Raw genomic sequence first — 21,724 nt, forward strand, 5'->3', positions numbered from 1 at the left:
GGGAACTGGGTTGCCAGGGCCCCCTGTCACCCTCACCTGTCTACGAGAATGCTGCTGTGGTGGGAAGCTCCTGACAGCTGAGCGCCTGGCTCCTTCCCTGCATAATTGCTGTCCTGCTCTCCAGAGGGGATGCTGTCGCCCCTCCTCATCCCCACCCCCCCATCCCCCGCCTGCGGGTGGGGCCCTGGGCTGGGAACCCCAGGACGGGCTTCTTTGGTCTCAGGAGCCCCAAGGGGGAGGCTGCTCGCCGGCGCGGGGCCTGCAGTCCGAATCGGGTTCCCTGGGCACCCCCAGTGGGCAGGGCGGCAGGGCTGGGCCTGAGCAGGGGCACCCTGCCGACCCACCCCCACCCACTCCCACTTCACACCATGGGGCCCGGGCCCTTTCTTTCCCCACGTCCTCTCGCTCCTGCCACGAAGATGGGTTGGGCCCGGCCAGGCTTGGCAGACCTGGCGGCCTGACCCGCAGCCAGCGGGTCACCATGAAGGACACCCAGATCCCCGCAGGGGGCCCTCCCAGTGAGGCGGGGCCCGGGGGTGGGGTGGCGGGACCCCTCCACGCAGGCTGTGCGTGATCATTGTAAGATATTCCAGCGTAAATGAAAATATCAAAGTGATATTTAAGTTCTGCTTCTATTAGCGGAAGTGCTTACTGCGTCCCTTTCGGCGTGTTGGCGCTGCGTGGCTGCCACATGATGGATAGCGGCTTGTAATTATATATGGGGGAAAGCGCTGAGCAGGCCAGATCCAGCGGGAGGGGAGGCAGCGGCCTGGGCCGGCGAGGGTTAATTTTATTCTCTAAATAATATAAAAAGTGCTGAGTCGTCGCCTTGTGCCTGATGTACAAGTCCTCAAACGGGCCCCAGAGAGTTTATAATATTCCACTGAATCAAGTGAAATTGTTAACCTTGCTTCATAAAGCCATGGCTTGTTAAAGAGGCGCGCTCCCTTTTCTTGTGAATAATTTAGGCTAGGAGTAAGTCTGCACTCCTCTCCGTCTTCGGGGGCCACACGGTGCCGCGGGACCTGCCGCTGGCCCCGGCCCCTGGGCCGTCTCCTGTCCTTCCCTCAGGAACATCCCGTCTGTCCCGCAGCCGCCCAGGACACGTGGCCAAGTACGCTGTCCTTCCCTTGGGGGGCCTGACGCCAGGCGACATGGCATTGCCCTGGGCTGTTTCTCCACCATCCCAGCGAGGACCGTGCCCCCCGTAGCCACTTGACGGGGTGTCAGCTGGGGCTGCGCTGGCCCCCTCTCTGGGTGATGCCTGTGTTGAAGGAGACACTTGGAGACTCGGGAGGACCGCATTGTCACCTGCTAGTTTTCCTACCCCGGGGGGTCTCGCATGCCCCCTTCTCCTTCCTGGCACCCCTTCCTCCCTGTCTAGGCGTGTGTGCCGTGGACCCGGGGCTCCTGCTGTGCATGGGGGGCCACAGCCCGCCGCGCTCACCGTCTAGGTCAGCGCTCCGCAGCCCTCCATGTGTGTGGCAGGCACTCCTCCCACTCTGGCCCACCTGATGCCGCAGGCCGCGGGGGTACAGAGCTGGGGGGCGCCCGTGTGCCTGTGGGAGTCACTCAGCCCTTGGCCACGGCCCTGCTGGTGCCCAGCGTGCGCTCTTCTTGTGCCTCAGCGGGCCTCCCTGTCTGTCCATCTCCTGCACATCAGTGCACGGCCTGTGCAGGGTGCTCTGCTTGCTAGTGGGGCTCCTGGCATGCACTGACTTGCTGGGGTCACCCCCTTCATGACCGCTCCTGTCCCTTAGCTCGCCCTGCCTCACTGAAGCTCTCGTGTCCTCTGGACGTCACTCTTTGGCTTCAGGGTCACAGGCCGAGTTTCCGTGGCTGTCATCACCTGCTGACTTCGCCTCTGATGTCCTTCCTTCAGCTGAAATCCTTCCTGCATTTTGTGGGCTGGGTCCTTCCAGAACGTTCCCCCTGTGGCCTTGTTCCCGGACCTGTCCCGTCCCAAGGCCACAAAGACTCTCCTCCGTCCTCCTCAGGCCCCAGAGCAGGGGCTCAGACCTCACCGAACCTGGTCCCCACTCTGTGAGGTCCACTGCACACCTGTTACCTCACCCCTCTGGGCCTCTGCTTTTTGGGTAAAATTAGGCTAATGAGAGTCGCTGCTGCAGGAGGGGATGGGGGCGATGAAGGCTTCATTTACTGCCTTTTGAGCTGGCCTTGGGCAAGTGTTAGCTGTCGTTGGGTTGGCTTCCTCCACACAGTGGACCCTGTCCCCCAGAACTGCGGATGGGACACCCCTTCTCTCCTCTCTGCTTCGGGTGCCAGTTTTAAAGAGCCCAGCCTCATGGAGGTCCAGTTCAGTGTCACCCGGTTCACGGCGCAGGCAGGGCTGTGTAGCCACCCCTGGCATCCAGTTTTGGAACACGTCCATCACCCCAAGCCCTCCTCTGCTCCCTTCGTGCTCAATCCCACCTGCTCCCCCCACACCCACCCAGCCAGACGTAGTGATCCACCCCTGCCTCCGTGCGCTGGGCTTTTCTGGAGTGCCCCCCACGGGAGTCCCGCAGCACAGCTGTCCCGCCTCTCTAACTGGTTTCTGAGGGCCATCCAGTCGCGGTCTGTGCCAGGCCTACTTCCCACGTGGTGGCTGAACGGTGCTCCGGTGTGTGCAGAGACCACATTGTGCTCATTTGGTGGTCAGCGGTCCGTGTGTGGACGTCTGACTGGATCTTGGTGAGCGCACAGGCTTCCGTCTCTCTGGGGTAGACCCCTGCAGGCGGGGCTGCCGGGTCGCCTGGCGGCTGTAGGTAGGCCTCACTACGGGGCGCCAGGAGCCAATGACGCTTTTGTTCTGTCACATGCTTGCCAGCACTTGTCATTCGTTACCTGCCCCCGTGACCTCAGCCTCTCGGGGTGCAGGCGGGCTCACTGTGGCTTCATGTTGCGTTCTCTGACAGCTAATGAGGTTGAACACTGTGCATTTATTGGCCGTTCCTTTTTTTTTTTTTAAAGATTTTATTTATTCATGAGAGACACAGAAAGAGAGGCAGAGACACAGGCAGAGGGAGAAGCAGGCTCCACGCAGGGAGCCCGATGCGGGACTCGATCCCGGGACCCCAGGGTCACATCCTGGGCTGAAGGTGGTGCTAAACCGCTGAGCCACCCGGGCTGCCCCCACCTCCCCCCTTTTTAATAGGGGTCCTAGTGAGTATCTAGTTGTTTCAATTTGCATCTCCCTAAAGACTAAGGACGCAGCACCTTTTCTTTTTTATTTATTTATTTATTTATTTATTTATTTATTTATTTTTTTTAATTTATGATAGTAACAGAGAGAGAGAGAGGCAGAGACATAGGCAGACAGAGAAGCAGGCTCCATGCACCGGGAGCCCGACGTGGGATTCGATCCCGGGTCTCCAGGATCACGCCCTGGGCCAAAGGCAGGCGCTAAACCTCTGCGCCACCCAGGGATCCTGCAGCACCTTTTCATGTGCTTGTTGATCGTTGGTACATCTTCTTTGCAGAAATGTCTGTCCACCTGTTTTGCCAATTTTTGAATGGGGTTATTTGGGGGTGTTTTGTTGTTAAGACTTTTTTATATGATCTGGAAAGTAAACCCTTATCAGGACAGGATGTATGACTCTTTCCTCCCATTCTGTCTTTTCACTCTCTTGGCAGAGAAAAAAACATAGAATTTTTCATTGATTAAGTAAAATTTATCCTTGTTTTTTTTTTTTAAGATTTTATTCACGAGAGACACAGAGAGAGAGGCAGAGACACAGGTGGAGGGAGAAGCAGGCTCCCTGTGGGGAGCCCGATGTGGGACTCGATCCCGGGTCTCCAGGATCACACCCTGAGCTAAAGTCAGATGCTCAACTGCTGAGCCACCAGGCATCCGATCTCTTCTTTTTTTTTATTGCATGTGCTTTGGGTTTTATATCCAAGAAATACTTGTCAAACCCAATGTCAGCAAAGCTTTTCCCTATGTTTTTTCATAAGAGTTGAATAGTTTTCAGTTCTCAAGTTTAGGTTTTCGGTCCATTTTGAAAGTCCATTTTCGTACATGGTATGAGATGAGGGCCCAGCATCAGTCTCCTGTGTGTGGGCAGTTTGCCCAGCACCATTTGCTGAAAAGGCTGTGCTTCCCCCACCTAATGGTCATGGCACTTTTGTTGAAAGTCCATTCACAGACACCTGGGTGGCTTAGTGGTTGAGCATCTGCCTTTGGCTCAGGGCATGTTCCCGGGATCTGGGATCGAGTCCCGCGTCGGGCTCCCAGCATGGAGCCTTCTTCTCCCTCTGCCTGTGTCTCTGCCTATCTCTCTGTGTCTCTCATGAATAAATAAATAAAATCTTAAAAAAAAAAAAAAAGTCCGTTCACCATAAATATGGTGGTTGGTTTCCAGGTGCTGTGTTCTGTTCCGTGGGTCTCTATGTCTATCCTTAAGCAAGTATTTTGATTACAATAGCTTTATAATAAGTTTTGAAACCAGGAAATGTAAATCCCTCAATTTTTTTCTTCTTTTCCAATATTATTTTGACTTTTCAGAGTCATTTGAGATTCCATATGAATTTTAGGATGGACTTTTTCTTTTCTTTTTTTTCTTTTCTTTTCTTTCTTTTTTAAAAAAAGTTTTTAGGGATGCCTGGGTGGCTCAGTGGTTGAGCATCTGCCTTTGGCTTGGGTCGTGATCCTGGGGTCCTGGGATCGAGTTCTGCATCGGGTTCCCTGCAGGGAGCCAGCTTCTCCCTATGTCTCTGCCTTTCTGTGTCTCTCGTGAATGGGTAAATGAAATCTTTTAAAAAATAAAAAATAAATAAAGGCCTTTGGAATTTTGGTAGGGATTGCATTGAATCTGTAGATCACTCTGGGTGATAAAAGGAAGTCTTTCAGTCCATGAACATGGGATGTCTTTCTATGTATTTAGACCTTCATTTTTTTATTTTGGCAGTGTGTTATATTTTTTACCGTCTAAGTCTTCTGCCTCCTTGGTTAAATTTATTCCTGTAAATGTCTTCTATTTTTTTATGTTATTGTAAATGGAACTTTATTTCCCTTTTTATTTTTTATTTTTTATTTATTTATTTTTTTTAAACATTTTATTTTTTTTTTTTAATTTATTTATGATAGTCATACAGAGAGAGAGAGAGAGAGAGAGGCAGAGACACAGGCAGAGGGAGAAGCAGGCTCCATGCACCGGGAGCCTGACGTGGGATTCGATCCCGGGTCTCCAGGATCGCGCCCTGGGCCAAAGGCAGGCACCAAACCGCTGCGCCACCCAGGGATCCCTATTTCCCTTTTTAGATTGTTTGTTGCAAGTATGTAGTAATAAGTTGATTTTATGTGTGTGTGTTGTTTTTATAATTGGAATTTTACTGACTACATATCAGCTCTGACAATTTTTTGTGGCTTCTTTAGGGTTTTCTCTATATAAGATCATGTCACCTGCTAACAGAAATAATTTTCTTCCTTTTAAATTTAGATTTTAAATATATTTTTAATATTTACTTAGCCTAATTGTTCTCGTTAAAATTTCTAGTACTATGTTGAATAAAAGTGGCAAGGGGGGGCATCCTTGTCTGGTTCTTTATCTTAGAGGAAAAGCTTTCAGTCTTTCACCATTGAGTGTGATGTTAGCTGTTGGCTTTTCACATAAGATTTTTATCTTGTTGAGGATGTTCCTTTTTATTCCTAGTTTATTTGGTGTCTTTATCATAAAAGGTGTTGAATCTTGTCAAATGTTTTTGGATCAAAAAAAAAATGTTTTTGGATCAGTTGAGATCACACAGTTTTCTTCTTCCCTCATTCTGTTAATGTGGCCAATCAGTCACGTGGACCACCTTGAATAACAGTTATGTTGGGTGATTTTTATATGTTGACTATCTTTGCATTCTAAGAATAAATCCCACTGCTGATTTCAGTTTCTAGTATTCTGTTGATGATTTTTGCATCTGTATTTATGAGGAATATTGATCTATAGTTCCTTTCTTGTAGTATCTTTGTCTGGTTTTGGTATCAGGATAGGGCTAGCCTCACAGTTTGGCCATTTAGAGTTAGGAAGGATTCCTTACTCTTCAGTTTTTTGGAAGAATTGAGAAGAATAGGTGTTCATTCTTCTTTACACATTCAGTAGAATTCACCAGTGAAGCCCTCTGATCTTGGGATTCTCTTTATTGAGAGGTTTCTTTTTTTTAATTAATATTTTATTTATTTATTTATTCATAGAGACATAAAGAGTGAGAGGCAGAGACACAGGTAGAGGGAGAAGCAGGCCCCATGCAGGGAACCTGATGTGGGACTCAATCCCAGGTCTCCAGGATCACACCCCGGGCTGCAGGCAGCCCTAAACCGCTGCGCCACCAGGGCTGCCCTATTGGGAGGTTCCTGATTACTGATTCAGTCTCCTTACTATATAGAGGGCTAGTCGGAGTTTCTCTTTCTTCTTGAGTCAGTTTTGGTAGACTGTGTATCTCGAGGAGTTTGTCCATCTCATCTAAGTTGTTAAAATTATGTTTGTAGAATTGTTTGAAGTTTGCCCTAATTATCCTTCTGATGTCTGTAGTGATCTCTGTTTTGTTCCTGATATTGGAAATTTGTGACTTTTATCTTTTTTTCTTTGTTTTGCTAGAGGTTTGTCAATATTAATTGATCTTTTTAAAGGGCCAGCTCTTTGTTTCATTGATTTTTCTCTTATTGTTTTTTTTTCTTTTTGGTTTTCTTGATTTCTGCTTGTATCATTTCTGTTTCTTACTATTGCTTTGGGTTTACTTTGCTCTTTTTTCCCCCCTAGGGTCTTGAGGTAGGAGTTTAGAATATTGATTTAAAATTTTTCCTCTTGGGATCCCTGGGTGGCGCAGCGGTTTGGCGCCTGCCTTTGGCCCAGGGCGCGATCCTGGAGACTCGGGATCGAATCCCACGTCAGGCTCCTGGTGCATGGAGCCTGCTTCTCCCTCTGCCTATGTCTCTGCCTCTCTCTCTCTCTCTCACTGTGTGCCTATCATAAAATAAATAAAAAATAAAATTTAAAATAAATAAATAAATAAATAAAATAAAATTTTTCCTCTTGGGACACCTGGGTGGCTCAGTGGTTGAGCATCTGCCTTCAGCCCAGTGCGTGATCCTGCAGTCCTGGGATCGAGTCCCGCATCAGGCTCCCTGCATGGAGCCTGCTTCTCCCTCTGCCTGTGTCTCTGCCTCTCTCTGTGTGTCTCTTATGAATAAATAAATAATATCTTTTAAAAAAATTTTTCCTAAAAAAATAAAATAAAATAAAATAATTTTTTTTTCCTTTTATGTATGAATTTAGTTAGCTGGGTCCTATAAATTTTGAGATGTGTTTTCAGTTAGTTTTGGTTGTTTTTTGTTCATTGTCTCTCCTTGCCTCCCTTTGAGACTTTCTTTTTGATTCACATATTATTGTTTGATTTCCAAGTGTTTGGATATTTTCCTGTTATCTTTCTGTGAGTGATTTCAAGTTTGAGTCTATGATGGTAAAGAATATACCCTGTATGATTTTAATTATTTTAAGTTTTTTGGGCTTTATTTTATGGGCCAGGATATGCTTGGTATATGTTCTATGTGCACTTGAAAATATACACTCCACTCTTGTTGCGTACAGTGCAATGTTTTATAAATGTTGATTAGGTTTTGCTGGGTAAGGGCTTTTTTTTTTTTTTTTTTTAGTTCTTCTCTGTCCTTGCTGATTTTCTATTTAGTTATTTAGTTGTTCAGTCAGTTGTTGTGAGAGGGGAGTTGAAGTCACCACCTGTAATTTTGGATTTGTTTCTTTCTCCATATCTCTCAGCTTTTACTTCATGTATTTCATAGCTCTCTTATCTTGCACATGTAAATTTCAGATTGCTCTGTCTTTGATAGATATTGATCTTTTTATCATTATAAAGTGTGCCTCCCTGTCTGTAATTTTTTCCCTTCTAAGTCTGCTTTATGTGGTATTAATATGGCCATTCCTGCTATCTTTTGATCAGCATTTGTACGATATAACTTACTTCTATACCTTTGCTTTCAACTTACCTGTTGCATTATATTTGAAGTACCTTTCTTGTAGACAGCAGATATTTGGGTCATGTTTTAAAATTTACCTTGCCAATCTCCATCTTTTATTTGGTATATTTAGGCCATTTACACTTAATGTAATTATTGCTATGTTAGGGCTTACATCTGCAATTTGACTTCTGATTAGTGTCTGGTTTTTGTTCTTGATGTTTTTCACTTCTGTCTTCTTAGGAGTTACTTGAACAATTTTAGAATTTTGTTTTGATTTATCTGTTAGCACTTTTGAGTGTGTATATATTTCTGTATAGCTTTTCTAGTGGTTGTACTAAGCATTCTGTTGTATAACCATAGTTACCCCTGGTGTTATTATTTTCCAGTACAGGTGAAGCGTGAAACCTCAGCTTCCTTTCTGTCTCTTTACGCCTTACCCATCTGTAACTGCCTTACATATCTCTTCCACAGACATTTAGAACCACAACAGACCCTGACCATTTTTGCTTCAATAATCAAACATAGTTTAGGAGACTCAAGAAACATCTGGCACATTTGCCCATGTATCTCAGTCGGCCTTTCTGTTGTTCCAGAGCTTTGTCTTTTATTGTTTCCTTACTGTCTAGAGAACCTACTGTAGCCATTTCTAGAGCAGGTCTGCTCGTGACCAATTCTCTCGGTTTTCCTTCATCTGAGAATGTCTGGATTTCCCCACATTCTTGAAGGATATTTTTTACTGACTGTGGGTTTCTGAGCTGATAGGTCTTCCCTTTGAGCACTGGCCCCAACAGTGCTTAAGGAGAGATCCACTGCCATTTGAACTTTGCCCCCCACAGGTAGTGTCATTTCTCTCTGGCTGTTTGGAGGATTCTTTGTAGCTTTTACAAGTTTGACTATGGTGCATTTTGGGGGGAATTTCTTTGCTTTTTTACTGTTTGGGGTTTACTTAACTTCTTGAATCTGTAGGGTTATGTTTTTTTGCCAAGTTTGGGACATTTTCAGCCATTACTTTTGTACTCTTTCTTCTCTCCTTCTACAGCTCTGATGCATGGATGGGACATTTCCACAGGCCCTTGAGACACTCTCCATGTTTGAAAATCACTCAGATTGGTTAATTCTGTCATTCTGTCTTCCCGCTCACAGAATCTTTCCTCTGTACCTCCCTTCTGCTGTTGAGCCCATACACTGAGGTGGTTTTCTGTTTTGTTTTGTTTTCAGTTATTGTACTTTTCAGTTCTAAAATTTCCATTTGGTTCTATCTTATGTTTTTTTTCTTAGTTGAGACTTTCTATGTTTTCATTGTTTCCAACATGTTTTTAATTGCTTGTTAAAACACATTTATGGAAGAAAAAAAAAACCACATTTATGGGGGAGCTTGGTCAGTGGAGTGTGCAACTCCTGATTTCAAGGTTGTGAGTTCGAGCCCTGCTTTGGGTGTAGAAATTACTTAAAAATAAAATAAACACATTTATGGTATTCCTTTAAAATCATTGTCAAAAAACTCCCAACACCTCTGTTGCCTCGTGCACTGATTATCTGGAATTCCATTCGGTTTGAGGTCTTACCTTTTTCTTTTCTTTTTTTTCTTTTTTTCTTTTAAAGATTTTATTTATTTATTCATAGACACAGAGAGAGGCAGAGACACAGACAGAGGGAGAAGCAGGCTCCATGCAGGGAGCCCGATGTGGGACTCGATCCCAGGTCTCCAGGATCACACCCCAGGCTGCAGGTGGCACCAAACCGCTGTGCCACCGGGGCTGCCCAAGGTCTTACCTTTTTCTAGTATGATGAGTAATTTTTTATTGAAACCTGGACATTTTGACTGTTGTGTTTGAGGGTCTGGATCTTATTTAAACCATCTTTTTCAGCTGGTTTTCTGTGATACCATGAGTGTCTCATCCTTGCCAGGTGGAGGTCCACATCCAGGTCTCCCACTTGGCCTCCACTGACACCTGAGGAATGGCTTCCCTAGTCCTCTTGGGTGGGTGGTAGTCCCTGATTGGAAGGGGAAGGGGCCCCGCATTCCTGCTTCTTCAGGACCTACTGTGGCACCACCCTAGCAAGGCAGGGAGGGATGCTAGGGGCCAGGTCTCCCCACCCAGTCTTTGCTAGCCTGAGTAGGGTGGGGTCACAGTGTTTTGAGGCTTCTTGCTGGCTGGACTACCCCCTATCTGCACCTGTTGACACATCCAGGTTGCTTCCTCAGCCCCAAGTCAGGAATGATAAAGCAGAAGGAAGTCCTGGGGACCCACTTCTACATTGGTCCCTAGGTCTCTTAGAGAACCTTCCTGTGGTTGTCACTTGTGTAGCACCCAGTGCCCCCAGCTACCTGCTTCTGCTGCCTCCTCTGGGTGCTTATTCACTATTTAGGGCCCAGCACAGAGAATCCTCGTCATTTCCTGTGTTTGATAAACTTATTGTTTGTAATAATTGTGGATTTACTGAAAAGAGGGAGAGTAGCATGGCGCATTCCTGCCAGCCTGACTCCAGGCTCTGTCTGCACTCTGTCCAGTTTCCCACTAATTTCTGTTTTCTGTTCTGGGGTAGCCATTGGATATGGTTATTAGCATTTTGGAATGAGTGACTGTGAGGCCTTGACCCAAGTGACTGCAGGAAGGGACGGCTGCAGGGGATGGGTGCCTCCGGGGATGTTCAGAGGGAGAGTGGTTGGGCATAGTCAGGAGGTACAGAGAGAGAGGGGATCCGGGACCATCTCCAAGGTGCGCAAGGGGTAGCTTTGGTGCGGAAGGGTGGGGAGGCAGCTGGTGAGTCACTGGGGACCTTGGTGAACCACCCCACTTGTGTTGCTGGCAATAGAAGTGGGACCCGGCCCCCAGAAGGGACAGGCGGCATGGCACCTGCATTGGAGGCTACTGTAGATGAGCTAGATGGAAAATTTTGACCAAGGGAGAGAGCGCTGTGGAGACACAGAGTGCCTGGCCTGGAGCAGGCCGCCAGTGGGAAAGGGCCCTGGGAGCCCCGGTGGCTCTGGGGGCAAGCACAGGTGGGCATCGCGGTTGGGCCTGGCCTAACCCCTCTGGGAGGTGCTTCATGGGGGGCAGGCTGGCATCTTGGGGAACCGTCTGTGCCACAGGCTCCACGGGTGGCCTGTGGGGATCAGGGCTTTAGCGTGTGTCTTCAGCAAGGCGCAGGCCACGGGTCTGGAGGGAGGCCGTCGGCTGTGGCGCACTCTGGAGACGGTTTCCAGGTGGCTTATGCCTGTTCACACTTGTGGACTGGTTTTCTTGACAGCACTTGGTGGTGACATTCAACATCCTTTTTCCTCTTTGAACAGTTGCAGGACAAGAAGTTACTTCACTGTATTTTTTAATTTGCCTTTACTGGACTCAGGGCTCAGGGAGGCCAAACGCGTTCCCTGTGTTTAAACCTTTTGGACCTTTCCTTCTGAAAAACACTTGGGGTTCTGTTGGTCTTCTTAGGTGCGGGTGGGAGCAGTTTTCCACTGGATTGGTTTTCTTTTGCTGATTCACAGGAAATTTATAAAGTATGAAATATAAGTATGAACAGAAAAATACATCAGATATTCTGGACATTAGCCTTTTGTCAGTTCTAGAAGTGGCAAATATCTTCTTCATGGTTTATTTTGAAGAACAGAAGTTCTTTTTTTTTTTATTTATTTATGATAGTCACACAGAGAGAGAGAGAGGCAGAGACACAGGCAGAGGAGAAGCAGGCTCCATGCACCGGGAGCCCAACGTGGGATTCAATCCCGGGTCTCCAGGATCATGCCCTGGGCCGAAGGCAGGCGCCAAACCGCTGCGCCACCCAGGGATCCCAGAACAGAAGTTTTTGATTATAATGGAAATGGTTTTACTGGTCTTTGCTTACAGCGGGCACCCTTGTGTCTTGTAGGCAAACTCTCGCCACCTTCCAGAGGCCCCGTGGGCCTGTCTCCTTTGTTCCAGGTGTCTGGTGTGAGGTCAGGGTGCCGTGCAGCGGAAAGCCCGGGTCCCGCGGGGCTGCAAGCGGCTCCCCTGAGGCGGGGCCCTTGGCTCCCCCTGTGTACCTGGGCTCCCCCTGTGTACCTGGAGCCGGGCCTGTGGCCGGGCTAGTGTTCCCTCCCCTCATCCTTCTCACCGCCGCTGTCACCGCCCCTGCTCCCTCGCCTTCCAGAGCTCTATTGTAGATCTAGTGTAAGTAAAACAAAAAAAGTTGGAAATTTGATTAAAATTGTCCTAAATAGTGTCTCTGTTTGGCGAGACTTGGTCCCGTCTTCCTGCCCAGGAGCAGGCATCTGGCTCCGGTCACAGAGGCCACTTCTCGACGCCGCTCAGTGAAGTGCTTTGTCTTTGTGAGACTTGTTGCTGTCGTTTTTATTATTATTATAAATAACATATTTTCAGATTGTATTTTTTCACTGTTCATTGGTAGACATGCAGTTCTTTATACTGACGTTGTCTCCAGGAGCCCAGCTAAACTGTATCAGTGATGGTGACAGTGAACCCAGACTCTCCGACTCTCGGACTTCCTACATAAACGGGTATTTTGCAGATAAGGGCCACTTGCCCTCCTTGGAACACAGATGTGTTTTCTTTCTCTTTGCTGCCTCGGCGCTAACTAGTGATGGTTGTGGGCTTCTTGCCTTTCCCCCGGGGCGAATGATGCTTTCTGGAAGGTTCTTTTAAGAAACCTTTATACTGGGGCACCTGGGTGGCTCAGTGGGTTGAGTGTCCAACTCTTGATGTGGGCTCAGGTCATGGATCGAGCCCTGCATCAGGCTCTGTGCTGGGGAGGGGGTGTCTGCTTGAGACCCTCTGTCTCCCTCTCCCTCTGTCCCTCCCCCAGTGTACTCTCTCTAAAATAAATAAATCTTTTTTTTTTAAATAAACCCTTTATCTTAAACTAAGGTAGTTCAATCAGTAATCTGCTAAACTTTGAATTAGTGCTGAATTTATTAAACACTTTTCGTATCTAATGAAGTGATTATACATTCCACCGTGTGGCCTGTCAATCAGCCGATTTCTGCTCGTTGACCCTCCCCACTCCTGAGGTAAAGCCAGCCTAGTCCTGCGGGACTCTACGCCCGAATCCCCAGGCACGCGTGAGGACGGCCGAGTGCTGCTCAGTGATCTCACCTGCTCGGGTGCTGCCCTCAGGGTTGCTCCAGCCTGCGAACGGGCTTGAGGAGCGCCCACTCTGCCCCGGGCCAGGCACCGGTTCCCGCACGGTGGGCTCCTTGGACCTCTGGGAGAACCCACAGTAAGACCCTGGGCTGCGCTCACTCTGACTCCCATTCACTTGTGGTCCTGGGAACATTCACTCGGGTTCTGTTTCTCTCCTGACAGGGTTTCTGGAACTTGTCAGTTCCATCCGTGTTTTCAGGTTCACAGGCATAAAGTTTGTTGGTGATGTCGCGCTGGGGCCGTTTCTCTGCGGCATGGACCGTCAGGGCACATCTGTCCTAATGCTGCTGTGTCCCTCTTCTCTCTGATTCATCGTATTGGACAAAGTTATTAATCTCTTCCACGAACAGACTTGCCCTCTTGGTTTTTGCTGTTCTTTTGTTACTTCATTTTATTTCTGTTCTTACCTTGTATTTCCTTCCCTCTGCTGAGTGCTGAGCGTGGGTCATCCTGCTGCTCCCCCCAAATGCAGCGTGCCCCCCCCGCCCCCAGCTAACTGAGCCCCAGCACTTCTCACCATTGTTTCCTATTTGACCCGGCAATTAGTAGTATCTTTCTTAATTTCTGGGCCTTTCAGGGGTTTCCTGGGGCTTCTCTTTGGGGGTTTGGCTTTGCCCTTTCCTTAGCGGGTCAGGTCTACGTGAAGATGACAGGCCTTTGGAATTGGGAGACTCTGTTTGTGTCCCGTGTGCTTCTGAGCAGCCGTGGGCCATCACTGTGCTGCCTCGTCAGCTCCTGGATGATTCGAGGTCCTTCTTTACATCCGACCCCAGATGTTGGCTGTTCTAGTTCAGAGCAGCACCATCCAGTAGGAAGGCCTGCCAGACGCGAACCCCGTGTGAGATTTCAAGTGTTCTAGTAGCCACCTTAAAAGAGCAAAAACAGAACAGATGAAATGAATTTTAGTTACTCTGTCTCACGTTTCAACATGCAGTCGGGGAGGAAACCTCACCGTGGCCTTTCACACTCTCCCATCTTCACTGAACCTGTGCTCCCGCCTTGGCCCCCAACAGCACAGGTCCAGGCACCCGCCTCCATCTCTCAGCATGTGCTTGGCATCCGGGGACCTGGCTGTTGGAGGATCCTGCTGGCAGCGGGTCTCCTCTTGTCCAGTGCCAGGCCCTCTCCACCCACGCAAACTGCCCTCCTTCCCCAGCAGTACCCCACTCACTGGGCCCGCGGCCCACGCTTGCCACGGTGCCTCATTACCTCCGTGGGTGGGCCCCACAAGGCTTCAACCCCGTTTGGAGGGCACAGGCAAATGAGCATGTGAGCAAGCATTAGCCTTCTCTCGGGGGCAGGGGTGGGTCTGGTGTGGGCGTGCAGTGGGTGTTCAGGGGTCCTGCTGCCTGCCCAGTTGGCCCTGCCATTTCCACACCAGCCCCCAAGCACCAGTGTGAGGAGCTTCTAGCCTCCTGGTGACAGCGAGGGGGGTAGGTGTAAGGCCACAAATGGGGCCAGTGCCCAGATTTCTGCTCCAAGAACGGGCACATACTTCGTGGGGTCCTCAGCCAGGCTCTTTGTCCTGGGTGCCGGGAACAGGACCAAGATTGGGACTCTGGGGACAAGTTCCCAGGAGGGAGGTTTCGGGGCTTGGTGGGAAGTGGTTCAGCTGGTGCACAGCCCCAGTATTGGGTGTGAGCGCTGCAGCCCCCAGGCTGGTTTTAAACTGAGCTCTGGGTAGGATTGGTGGGCACTCTGCAGGGGTTCTTGTCTGGGACTGTGCCTCCCGTCGCCTGGTCTAGCACGAGGGGCTGGTGGAGATCCGACGACCCCTCCCCTGGAAGGGCCTCAGGCAGGATGTGGGTGCATGGCAGGCCTGTAAAACGGCCTATCACTCCCTCAGCTCCCACCCCCGGAAGCAGGTGGGCCAAGGAAAGGCAGGCCGTGGGCAGAGCTCCGTGGTTCCCTGTGGGCCTGGTGGGCAGAGCTGAGGCCTCGTGTTGCACCAGGCACCTGCTGGATGGCGCGCCCCACACTGGGTATAATTAGCCACCATGACAGGTGTGGTGGATCGGGTGTGCTGCTGGCCTCAGCCGACCTGGGCACCCCTGGGCTTGAAGCCTAAACCCCATGCAGTGAGGTCCCCCGGGCACTGAGCCTCTGTCCCCGTCTTCTGCTAGGATGGGTGGGCTGCAGTCAGGAATCCCCATGGCAGCTGAGCGAGACCCCTAGGCCAGCCTGGTCCCTGTCTTCAGTCCAGACCCAGGGCCCACCAGGCAGTGCTGGCACCACCAGGGTGGCACCCTCACCGTGCTGATTGCTCAGGGGGTGTGGATAGGAGGGGGCGCAGGCCGCTCTGGGCTCACCCTGCTGACCCTCTTCCCTCCCACAGTGCAAGAAGAAGCACACGCTGCTGTGCCCTGACTTCTCTCGCAGGGGCACCTGCCCCCGGGGCGCCCAGTGCCAGCTGCTCCACCGCAACCAGAAGCGCCTTGGCCGGCGGGCAGCCTCAGCCCCAGCCTCGGAGCCGGGCAGCGCGCCTCCCAGGAACAAGGCCTCCTCCAGCCATGGACCCAGGTGACGGGGACAGTTGGTGCCGCGTGGGTAAGCTCCGGGAATGGTCTGGAAGCAGCCCCTCCCTGCTCTTGGCTCCTCGCGGGGAGCCCCTTGCCCCTTCCCAGCTCTTAAGGCTTCAGACCCCAAAAGAAACCTCAGTTCAGAGTTGAGGCTCAGTTGAGCCCCAGAGGTGCCCACCGCACGTCCCCAGGCTGGACAGAGCTGAGGACGTCCCCAGCCCAGACCAGCCTCTGTGGAAGCAGGTGGGGCTCCGCAGCTACCCCCTCCCACTCCCCAGCAGAGGGAGGCTCCTGGGTGATGCTCGTGGCTGGGGCCCCACGGTGTGCTCACCGGTCCTGTGAGTGCGGTGCTGAGAGCAGGGTCAGGGAGGAGCGGGGTTCCCTGGCCGGGCTCGCCCCCGCTGCTTCGGGCCAGAGGCTGCGTGTCGTCACCAGCCTGTCCTCTGGGGTCAAGGGCTGGCCTCAGAGCCGGATGGCGGTGCCCCGTGGCTGCTGGGACAGGTGCCGCGCAGCTGGTCGCCAGCGCCCTCTGGACCCCAGCCCTGCCGAGCAGCTGCCCACCCTCACACTTCTGCCCCCTTCCTTTCCTGCAGGAAGTCCTCGGCTGCCCAGCGCCCCACCAGACAGACGCCCAGCTCCCCTCCCTCCTCCCCTCGGGTGTTAGCTGCAGCCTCGGGCTCCCCCCTGTCATCAAAGCCACCTCCCTCTTCCCCCTCCCCCTCCTCCCCCCTCTCCTCTTCCTCCCCCTCCTCCCCCTCCTCCCCCTCCACCCCCTCCCTGTCCTTGGACCAGGAGGAGCTGTCTCTCCAGGAGGAGGCTGCCTCGCCAGCGACGGGCTCCGGCAGCCTCTCCAAGCTGCCCTCCTTCATCTCCCTGCAGTCCTCGCCGAGCCCAGGAGGCCAGCCCAGGGCCCGGACCCCCAGGAGCCCCCCAGCCAGGGACTCAGGTAGGCAGCGTGGCCCCGGGGGCCCGGCGTGGCACAGCCAAGAGCTCTTCTTTCAGTGCCCAACTCAGACCCCCCGGGTCAGAATTCGCAGGTGGGGCCTGGATGGTGTGTGAGCGGCCGGCACGGGCTGGGCGCCGCTGGCCACGTCCCCCGTTGGCAGGTGCGCACCTCCGGGCCGCCGGGGCAGAGCTGGCCGACGTGCGAGCGCAGCCGCGGCCGCGCGCAGACCACCCCAGCCGAGGGCTGATTTAATTAGAAAGCACCCATTTCTGTTAATTTGTTCTGGAAGATCACCGCGCGCTCCTGGAGAGAACAGATGTTCCCTCTCCCCCGATGAACATTTGGGGCTTGGTAAATGGCTCCACTCAGCCTTGTTTAGGAGAGAAAAGAGGATTTTATGGCTGCAAACGACCCTTTCTGTAAACATTTTACAGCTCTCCGCGCGTTTGAGTGACGATAAACCCCACGCAGCTCGGCGGGCTGCAAATTTGCGACCATACGGCTATCATTTTATTGTCATATTTCACGGTCGTAACGTTAATGGAAGATGCTTGCCGCAGCCTTCTCTAACGGCTCCGCTGAGCACGCTCAAACGCCTGCCTCCGAGGGGCTGGGCCGGCGCCCGCGTGCGGCCCCCACTGCGGGGCGCAGAGCTGCAGCCAGGCCTCCACCTGCCGCCGGGACTAGGGCAGCAGCCCCCCTCCGTCGGGGCGGGCCTCCTGGGGTGCGGGGAGCAGGTGCCCCCCAGGCAGCCAACCCCAGAGTCACTGGAGGCCGGCAGGGTGGGCAGGGCCCTGGGGGCTTCAGAGGCCCCCCCCAGCCTTCATTTCCTGCTCGGGCCTCCCCCGACCGGCCAGGGCCCGGAGCTGGAGGGGCAGGCGGAGGGGGGCCTGGGAGGGCTCTGGGGCAGGAGGCCTGGAGCCCCGGCTGGGCCTGGCTCTGAGCTCTGGCCTGGCCGAGCAGATGACGGGAGTCCTCGTCCTGTCCTGGGGTCCCAGGGGAGAAGCGGGCTCTCAGGGACACGTGGATGGTGCCATGCCGTGGGCAGCCACGTGGAGGCATCCGTGGTCAGTGGGGAGCCGGCCAGAGAGGCGGCTCAAAAGCACAGGAGAGGCTTTGAGTCCCAGCGTGCATGGGGCCCCCAGGTGGGAGCCCCCCTTGGACTGGACATCTGTCCTCAGGCCCCCTACTTTGCTATGGGAAGCCCTCCTTGCCCCTCCTGCCCCTCAAAACCCTCTCCTGCCCCCTCGCCCCCAGCCCCTCCTGCTGCCCAAGCCCCCCTCCTGTCCCTGCCCCTTCTGCCCCTGCCCGTCCTGCCCCCTGCCCTCCTGCCCCAGCCCCTCCTGCCCCTCCTACCCCCAGGCCCAATCACTTCGTACAGGCACCAGGTCCCTCCCACCCCTGCCCAGCAGCTGCCCGCGTGCCCTGGCTCCTGAGGTTGAAGGCACAGTGCAGCCGCCAGGTGTGCGTCTGGCAGCCTTGCCGCAGGTGTGAGCGTGCGCCGTGTCGGGCCTGCGCGGGGCCAGCACCTGGTATTTAAGCCCCGAACAGGCTGTTGCGGCTCCGCGTGTGACCGGCCTGCGCTGCTGGACCTGCACTGCTGGACCGCGGGACCTGCGGGATGGGGACGGGCAGGCAGGGGGCGGGAGGGCTGCCGATGAAGCCACCCCCCCCTCCCGCCCCCTGCAGGCCTGGGCCTGACCCAGAAGCTTTGGCAGTGGGGGGCGTTCCTCCCCGGCTAGGGGGTTCCCAGCACCTGACCTTTGCCCTTCTCGGAACAGGGAAAACTCTGCACATCAAGCCCCGTCTGTGAGGGCCCGGGGGGCCAGCCTGTGCCTACCTCAGCCCCTCGGTCCTGGAGACAAGGAGGCTCCGCCTGCCACTGCCCCAGAGGAGGGGCCGCCTACCACCGAGTCCCCCCGCTGGGGCCCCAGGGGTCGTTGCTCTGCCCGCCTGGCTCTCAGCCTTCCGTGACCAGTGCGGGCCCCGGGCTCGCCGTCTCCGTGGGCCCGCTCTGCCCAGCCAGCCCCTCGCCCACCGCCCACGCCGGGTCCTCAGCCCCACACCCTCCACACACCCCAGCCTCCCGCCAGGCCTGCGCCCACTGTGGGTGCAGCAGTAGCCGTGCAACGTACCCCACCTTCCCCCAGGACTCCTGCCAGGCTCCCTGGTGGGTGTTTTATGTTCAGCAATAAAGGTTCTGTCCTGTGTCTGCCTGGCTCTTCTGACTGCTGTCGCGCCGCCACCCGGCCCTGCTGCGCACCCGCCTGGACGGACACACTTGCCCACAGACCCCAGAGGCACCCCCCCCACGAGGGGACCTGGAGGCCTGGGTTTTGAGGGGTGCCTTGTGGAGGAGGAAGAGCTGGCCACAGGCCCTTGGCGGCCACAAGGGCCCCGGGCAGGATCGTCGGCCGTCCTCCCCGCTGCCTGAAGCGCTCAGAGGGTTGGGCACAGCCTGTTCCCCCGTGGCCAAGCCCACGTGACTTTGGTGAGAGGCCCAGGAGATGGTCCAGGGGACGTGTCGGATGCAACGGACTGGGCCAGGGTCCCCCAGGCTAAGGTTCCTGACCCAGCCCCTCCTCTGGGTGTCTCGGGACGGTGGCTGAGCCAAGGACAGGGACGGAGGGCGGGTGGGGCCAGCTTGTCTATGCGGACACCCCCCACGCCGGAGCATCTGCACCGCTCAGGGGCCCCGGACAGATCCTGAGAGGCCAGGGCCAAGGCTGGGGGGGCACACGGCCATTCCGGGTGTTCTGTGCCACTGCACGCCCGATCGTGGGCCCGCTGCTGCTGGAGTTGGGTCCACCGCCCTACCGCCCCTCCTCCGCCTGTCCCTTGCGGGCCAGGGGGGTGCAGCCCCGGCTACTGCCCGCACCACGTCCTCTTGCCCCTTGGCCAAAGCGGATCCCTCCTCGGCCCCGGCCACACCCTCGGAGGCCACGACGAGGATGGGGAGTGGAGGGGATCCTGCTCCCCACCAGTCCAGGTCCCGGAGGGGTGGCATCGCTGTGCCAGCCCCAGAGGTGATGGGTTCATCGCAAGGAGCCCGGCCAGCGTCCGTGGCCGCAGATGGCCAGCCGAGAACAAGACGTCCGCCTGGGCAGATGGACAGACGGACAGACACCCCTGCTGGGCAGCCTGCTGTGAGCTGTGGCCCCCCCAGGCCCTACCCCCGTGCGGCCTCCCTGCCCTGCCCTTCAGGGTGAACACACATACCCCGGGCTATGGAGCGGGCTGCTGGTTGCACTGGGGGGCTCCCCACAGTCCGGGGGCAGCTGGACGGCCCCCCAGCCTGCCCGCCCAGTGCAGGAAGCCCCCCCACCTGCCGTGGGCCAGCGGGGAGGCCTCGGGGAGGGCTGGCACTCCGGGAAGCGGGAGGTGCCCGGCCAGTGGTTGTGGGCCCGGGCCCAGCTCGCCCACACTCCCCGCGACCCATTGGGGGACCTCACAGGCCTCGGGGTCGGCACTGTCAGGGTCTGCCCCTGCGCAGGGAGGGGGCGGCCCCCTGGGCCGAGCACGCCCACTGGTCACTCTGGCTTCTCGAGCCCAGGAGCAGGCCAGCAGAGACTCTCGGGGGTGAAGTACTGGTCACCTTTGCCACACCTGGGCCCACCCCGACTGACCAGGGTGCCACTGGGGTGACGTGGATTCCGGGCAGAGCCTCCGGCCTTTGCCGAGAGCACAGCATGAGCTCCTCCAGGCCTTGGAAGGGCCACCCCGACTTCTCGACTTCTCCGTCCGAGGCCCAGGCCCTCCTGGGGTGGCCCTGGTGTGCCGGGTCACGGGACTCCCCGAGACTGGCCTCACACGGATGCGGAGCCCCCTGAGGGCGCCAGGCCGGCGGGTGGACCGGCTCCGACCCTGACCCTCCGAGCTGGAGGCGATGCGCTGGGCCGGAGAGATGGGAGGTGAGCTCGCAGCCCGGTCTAGGCCCAAGGCTGGGGGGTCGGTAGTCTCCGGGTGAAGTGAGGAGCCTGAAGTGGGAGCAGTGAGGGGGGTGGGCGGGGGAGCTGATTGGGGAGCGGAAGCCCTTTCCCAGGGCGGTGCCTGGAGCACAGTTTCAAGGGCGAAGGCAGCGGTTTAGGGCCTGCCGTCGGCCCAGGGCATGATCCTGGAGTCCCCGGATCGAGTCCCACTTCAGGCTTCCTGCAAGGAGCCTGCTTCTCCCTCTGCCTGTGTCTCTGCCTCTCTCTGTGTGTCTCATGAATAAATAAATAAAATCTTAAAAAAAAAAAAAAAGGGCAAAGGCGCCCCTAAGTGGGGAGGGGGTGGAGAGGGGCCCTCTGGGGGGCTGAGCAGCAGGGCGGCTGGGACGCGGGTGGGTGCCCTCCCGCCGCTCTGGCCTCTCCCCTGCTCTGCTCCCGCCTGGCGGTCCCCCCCACCCCGGAGGCCCATGACCTGGCTGACCTTGCCCCCCACAGACGCAGGCCTTGACGCGGGGCCCAGTGGGGGCAGCTCCGGGGACCCCCAGCCCCCAGGCAGTGGGCCCGGCTCCTTAGACGCCAGGCGGCAGCCCGAGCGGGCAGGTGTCCTGCACTGGGGAGCCCGCCCCCGAGACCCCGAGGGGCGCCAAGCCCGGCAGGACCCTGGACCCTGGGCACTGAGCTAGTCGACGTGGGTGAAGTCGCGAGACGTGGGCACCGCTCCATAGCGCTGTGTCACTTACTGGGGTGTCACCGCGGGGCGTCCCCACCAGCCCCTGGGTGCTGGGTGCGCGCAGACCTGCCACGGCTCAGCTCGCCCTAAAGGGCCCCCCCGCTCTGCGGGCCCCTCACCCTGGGGAGCAGCCCCTGCTTCCGGGAGCCCACCGCCGCCACCAGCCGGGCCTCACCCCTGCCCGGCCCTCCCGGCTGCAGGGAGCCCTCGAGGCCTGGGCGAGCGGCCCCCCACGGAGCCCGGGAAGCTCAGGAGCCCTGGGGCCTCCCACTCCCTCCCAGGAGCCGCCGGGCGCGGGCCAGGTCCCAGGCAAGATGTGGGGTGCATTTAGTGGGGAGCCAGGGCATGGCCCGGGGAGCTCCCCTGGCTGGAGCACTGTTGGGGGGGCCTGAGGCCCCAGAAGGCTGCGGGGACAGGAAGGAGCAGTGTCCTCTGGGGCCGGCCGCCGTGGCTGCTCCGGGGCCACCGAGGCTCAGGGCGCACGGCACGCTGT

At 55.3% G+C, this 21,724-nt stretch overlaps 1 protein-coding gene across 1 annotated transcript in view; it reads left to right on the forward strand.

The window, feature by feature from the left end:
* The window catches only part of ZC3H3 (zinc finger CCCH-type containing 3), an 86,356-nt gene extending 67,574 nt beyond the window's left edge, over window positions 1-18,782 (forward strand). Inside the window, exons 10-12 of the mRNA XM_041769286.1 lie at window positions 15,443-15,627; window positions 16,220-16,572; window positions 18,354-18,782. Of these exons, the coding sequence (XP_041625220.1) occupies window positions 15,443-15,627; window positions 16,220-16,572; window positions 18,354-18,385 (570 nt within the window). The 3' untranslated portion in view covers window positions 18,386-18,782. The remainder of the gene's footprint in view (window positions 1-15,442; window positions 15,628-16,219; window positions 16,573-18,353) is intronic.
* The last annotated feature ends 2,942 nt before the right edge of the window (window positions 18,783-21,724 follow it).

This window comes from Vulpes lagopus, chromosome 9, assembly GCF_018345385.1.
Source record: "Vulpes lagopus strain Blue_001 chromosome 9, ASM1834538v1, whole genome shotgun sequence".
NCBI classification, from domain to species: Eukaryota; Metazoa; Chordata; class Mammalia; order Carnivora; family Canidae; genus Vulpes; species Vulpes lagopus.